Raw genomic sequence first — 5,898 nt, 5'->3', positions numbered from 1 at the left:
ATACCTTCCTATCGGCCATGCCTTGATCCCAATGGAGAGCATCTTCCCACTGTGGTCTGGAGCTATCTCTCGTTGTCATAAATATCCTTCACAGTTAAACTGGGCAGCTCAACCCTTGATTATATGCTTTCATGTTTTTGGGTTGTCTTGCCTGTTTTGTCTCACCTGTCTTTTAGGGTATATCACAGGGCAGGGATTTTGTTCTGTGACCTTGTTGTCTCCAGCCACATCATCATAGATTTTTGTATACTTGATAGTAGAAGCCATGACATGTGTAGTGATGCTTATTTCATTGAGCTTGGTGTATTTGACTGTACAGGTCCTTGCAGGACTCACTTGACTTTGGCTCAAAGACTTTAAGAAATGAGAATCATGTGTCTGATATGTGACTCTCCATCCCCTGGTGTTTTTGTTTTGCGGGGGATGGGGGGACTCTTATCTGAGTTGACTCATTGTGTTGACTGAACCTCTGTGTTCAGAGGTGTCTCTGATTTATGGTGCCCAGTGCCTCTGTTTCTCACCCTCCTGGCTTTCTTACCACTCTGTTTTTCTGTTTTCCCTCTTTTTAGGCTTCCCTCCTGGCATCTCTTTCTCCATCACTGTGAGTCTGGCCTAATCAAAGACTGAGGTTATGAAGTCGATCCTGGATGGCCTTGCAGATACCACCTTCCGCACCATCACCACAGACCTCCTCTACGTGGGCTCAAATGACATTCAGTACGAAGACATCAAAGGAGACATGGCATCCAAATTAGGATACTTCCCTCAAAAATTCCCTCTGACTTCCTTCAGGGGTAGTCCCTTCCAGGAAAAGATGACTGCAGGAGACAACTCCCAGTTGGTGCCAGTGGTAGACACAACAAATATCACAGAATTCTACAACAAGTCCCTCTCTTCATACAAGGAGAATGAGGAGAACATTCAGTGTGGGGAGAACTTTATGGACATGGAGTGCTTCATGATTCTGAACCCCAGTCAGCAGTTGGCCATAGCCGTGCTGTCCCTCACACTGGGCACCTTCACAGTTCTGGAGAACCTGCTGGTGCTGTGTGTCATCCTGCATTCCCGCAGTCTCCGATGCAGGCCTTCCTACCACTTTATTGGCAGTCTGGCAGTGGCTGACCTCCTGGGGAGCGTCATTTTTGTCTACAGCTTTGTTGACTTCCATGTGTTCCACCGTAAAGACAGCCCCAATGTGTTTCTGTTCAAACTGGGTGGGGTCACGGCCTCCTTCACAGCTTCTGTGGGCAGCCTGTTCCTCACAGCCATCGACAGGTACATATCCATTCACAGGCCTCTGGCCTATAAGAGGATCGTCACCAGGCCCAAGGCTGTAGTGGCCTTTTGCCTGATGTGGACTATTGCAATAGTAATTGCTGTGCTGCCTCTCCTTGGCTGGAACTGCAAGAAGCTACAATCTGTTTGCTCGGACATTTTCCCACTCATCGATGAAACCTACCTGATGTTCTGGATTGGAGTCACCAGCGTGCTGTTGCTGTTCATTGTGTATGCATACATGTACATTCTCTGGAAGGCTCACAGCCATGCAGTCCGCATGATTCAACGTGGAACCCAGAAGAGCATCATAATCCACACATCAGAAGATGGCAAGGTGCAGGTGACTCGGCCGGACCAAGCTCGAATGGACATTAGGCTGGCCAAAACCCTCGTCCTGATCCTGGTGGTGTTGATCATCTGCTGGGGCCCTCTGCTTGCAATCATGGTATATGATGTCTTTGGAAAGATGAATAAGCTTATCAAGACAGTGTTTGCCTTCTGTAGTATGCTCTGCCTGCTGAACTCCACCGTGAACCCCATCATCTACGCTCTGAGGAGCAAGGACCTCAGACATGCTTTCCGCAGCATGTTCCCTTCATGTGAAGGAACTGCACAGCCTCTAGATAACAGTATGGGGGACTCAGACTGCCTGCACAAGCACGCCAACAACACAGCCAGCATGCACAGGGCCGCGGAAAGCTGCATCAAGAGCACGGTTAAGATCGCCAAGGTGACCATGTCTGTGTCCACAGACACGTCTGCCGAGGCTCTGTGAGCCTGCTGCTTTCGTGGCTACACAGAAAAAGAAATTCTTTTCTTTTCAAGCTTAAAATTTAGAAGTCTGTTGTCCTCTTGGTTATGTATATTTTTAAGTTTGCCATGTTTAGCAAACAGTGACTGTCACTGTGCTTATTTATCAGATTGCTGACATCTCAATAGTTTAGGTACTTAAACTCCATTTTTCCAGGGGTTTACAGTGAAGAAAGCCTGTTGCTTCAGTTACTCACAGGTCCTTCAAATTCTCTCAAATAGAAGGGAAACCTTTGGCTACAAAATCTGAAGTCTAAGTATCCATAGAAAAAACACCATGAAATGAGTAATGCCTTTGTAACCACAACTTTCAAGATAATGTGGTATGTGTCTGTCCATAGTATAAAAAAGTACATTTTTACAATAGGTATAGTGCTAAAGTAGAGATACTTTGTAAAATGTCTTATGTCCTGTGAGTTGTATATCAATGTTTACTGTGCCATTTTGTCTAGTTTAGCCAACCAGAAGGTAGACCTTCCTAAGAACAATGGCATATGGGAGTGGGTATGTAGCAGGGTGATCCCTGTTTAGATGGTATTATTGTCCATGATACAATTTTAGAAACCTTAGTATTTCTGCCAGTATCCATATCTGAAGTTAACAATGAAATAACCACAAAAGGCTTATTTTTTGGTTAAAACAACAAGAAGATTTTGAAGACTGTCCAAAGTATTGAGCAGAATACATGGACACTAAAACTGTGTTAGGCCTGAGTTTCCATATGAGGACATTGACTATCTTCTGGACCACAGCTGTTCAGTTGGGTAATGGATTATAATCAAAATGGAAAAGTGAAAGTATATTGACTTTTCAAGGCTGACATTGCTGACTTTCTTCAGTTGTTAGCTATCACTGGACCTCTTCAGACAGCATGTGTCAATCTCAATGTACACTGTTATCACTGTGCTGTTGCTGTTTACTTGAAGTGTATTGCAGTGTTATGTTCCAGATTAAGTAGATTTCAGGCCTGGATGGCCAAAACACAATCTTCTTCTTTTTAATTGAGAAGAAGTATTGTCTGATTCAGTGAAATTGTGCCATGTGAATGTGATTGTAAATGTGTGTGTGTGTGTGTGTGTTTGTGTGTGTGTGTGTATATTCTATCTTGTAACTGTTACAGCAATGTCATAACCCAAGAAAACTGACCAAGTGTGAACTGTACCACTTGCTGCACTCTTGCACATGAATTCAGTTTCTAAAATCAAGATCTTCATGAAACCTTGTCTGTAAAAATTCTGACTAAAACCTTTCAGAAAAGTCTTTCCACCTAAGCGACTGGATTCAGTACTCTAATCACCTTTAGGTGTGCCATAAGGCCAGCATTCAGCAGGGAGTTATCGGTAAGAGGTGCAAAAACTTAGAGGATTCTCCCAGGGACATTCGAGTGTGTGTGTGGGGGGGTGGTGAGCACACCTTAAACTTCATGGAAATGAAAATCAATAAGAGGGAGATGTCCTAAGATTTTCAAAAACCCTAACAGAAATGAGTTTCAATGGTGCATGTAGGCAGTCAGACCCCAGGTTAAGTAGCACTGCACACAGCATGCTAGGCCCCAGGTCCAGCCATTTGATTACAGAAGGTGAGCAGGTCAGTGGGTATGACAAAGGATAGTGAAAAGCTGGTGACAGCCCCATGGCTGGCCTTGTTTAGGTAAGTTTGGGCTAATGAATAGGTGGTGCCTCCACTTGCTGCTATTAGGATGTGCCAAGGTATAAAGATGAAGGTTGCTAGCTTCTGATTGGCTCCTCTGCCATGGTGCTCAGAATTGGGCCCTTTTCCAGTACGGAGAAGTATTGCTTTTAAAAAGCCACTTGCTCCTGTTAAGTTCCTCTTAGAGTCTCTCCTCCTTGTAAATATTCTTACCAGTCCTTAAGACTGCATAGCATGAAGCAGAGAGCTAGCATCTACCTGTGATTTCTAGTGTTTGGGGTTCCCAGCCTCAAGGGGCAGTGCCCCTTCTTGCAATCCGTGGTAAAATAGATGTGGCCTGAGGACCAAGCTGGGATGTATTTGCCTGCTGAACATCTTGCTTTCCTTCTCTGTGTACAGATGAGGACTCAGGACACAGGAGTAGTAACTCCATAAGGAAGGGTATTGACAGAGTATCACCAGGGCCTAGCAATCGCCAGACTTATCTGCATCAACCTGAATATCAAGCTTCACGTCTCTAACTACCAGGCAGTACCACCTCTTCTCACAGATACAAAGACCTGGTAGGAAATTCTGAGTATAGGTATATATATATATATAAAAAAAATCCAAGATTCACTTTTAAAACTGTATTTGTGTAAATGCCATTTTAGTGGTAGATTTTATATTGTATTGAACTTTCAAGACCTAACTCATATATAATAAGCTAAGGGACAATGGGGCTGATAGCACTAAACTTGGTGCTTATTGATACTCTAAGAAACATCTGTGAAATATCATCATTGTGCATTAAGCTACCTTCATTTAAAAATACTTAAGATTAGTTGGATCCATTTTGGCATTTCCTATATCATTTCCTAACCCTAGTGACCAAAACATTCGCCCCAGTGGATATAGTCATTAGAATTACATTCATTAGTGTCATTCATTAGTCAGCCTCTTAATTAGATTCATTAATTTCAATTTAAACACTTATATGCTCTGGCATCAGGGTTATCTGCTTTCCTCCAACATTTGTTCCGAACATGCATTCTTCTGCCATTACTCTGATCTTCATAAGCCGATTCTCAACTGCTTGAGTCCTGCAGCATAAAGACAGTCCTGAACTAGCAGTATCATTTAAACAAGGAAAGCTATCTCCAAGGGCCCCTAGTTTTTCACTATGTACTAAACATATATACATGGAAAGGAAGTGTGGATCTGGGACACTTAGACATGTACTTGTGACAGATAATCCCAGGCTCCCTGATACTGACTGTCAGGGTTAGCTAGTTTCAAATGTCAAGGAATTTTTGCTGCCTAAACCCACTCTGCAGGAAATAGGTCCAAATGCCAGATGAGAGCTAGGTCTCCGGTTACTGTTGAGTTCATTAATTTCTGCCATTACATATCCATATCCAAGATCACTAATATCATGCACAAAATTAGATTTCTCATACTCTCAACTGTATATTTGTATGATATTTTAAAATCTCCTAAGTGGCCATTCACAGTTGCTTTGCATTGGCCTTCTGATAAAATGTTAACACACCTATTGTAATATACACAAAACATTCTATCTACTGATTTGGACTGAATGTATGTACATAGGTTTTACAATCAAGTCAGATGTTGAAGCAGTGGTTTATGGATCAGTGATTTTTTTCAGACAGAGTTTCTTTCGATTGCTGTGGTATCTTAAAAAGCATCCTTTGTATAAACTAACTGAACTCTAGGGGTCCTGAGGATCAGAGTCCCTAGAGAGTAAATCTTTTCTTGTAATAATATGAACCGAGGTACCAGATTATCTTGATTCTCACTTCCAGTGTTTCAAGTGGAAAACATATCTCCCTATTGTATCTGTAAATGGAATATCCTTTTCCTCTTAAAGAATATTGTACTGTTAGACGTTTGTTAAGCTGGTAGCATCATTGAGACTGCTGTGATGTCTTTGTCGGTAATCTGTATAATATTTTGTATACAAGTGCTGGTAAGATTGTTCTTAAATGTAGCTTCAGTCATTAAATTACTATAGCAAAGTAGCACTTCTGTAATATTAACAACGTATTAAGCCTACAGTATATTTTACTTCATTGATGTAATTTAATTGTTATTTATTCAAGAGAAAACAGTTCATCATGTCTATTGTCCAAAATTACCTGGAATCAAATAAAAAGTCTA

The 5,898-nt window shown here is 41.9% G+C and overlaps 1 protein-coding gene across 1 annotated transcript; it reads left to right on the top strand.

Moving 5' to 3' along the window:
* The first annotated feature begins 631 nt into the window (after positions 1-631).
* On the top strand, positions 632-2,053 carry Cnr1 (cannabinoid receptor 1). The gene is made up of 2 exons (XM_035438982.1): positions 632-717; positions 793-2,053. Exons 1-2 carry the CDS (start codon positions 632-634, stop codon positions 2,051-2,053), a joined length of 1,347 nt encoding a protein of 448 aa, XP_035294873.1.
* Positions 2,054-5,898: the final 3,845 nt, after the last annotated feature.

Source organism: Cricetulus griseus, chromosome 2 (assembly GCF_003668045.3).
Source record: "Cricetulus griseus strain 17A/GY chromosome 2, alternate assembly CriGri-PICRH-1.0, whole genome shotgun sequence".
Classification (NCBI taxonomy): domain Eukaryota; kingdom Metazoa; phylum Chordata; class Mammalia; order Rodentia; family Cricetidae; genus Cricetulus; species Cricetulus griseus.
The sequence above is the reverse complement of the archived record's forward strand: the minus strand, read 5'-3'. Positions and strand labels throughout refer to the sequence as shown.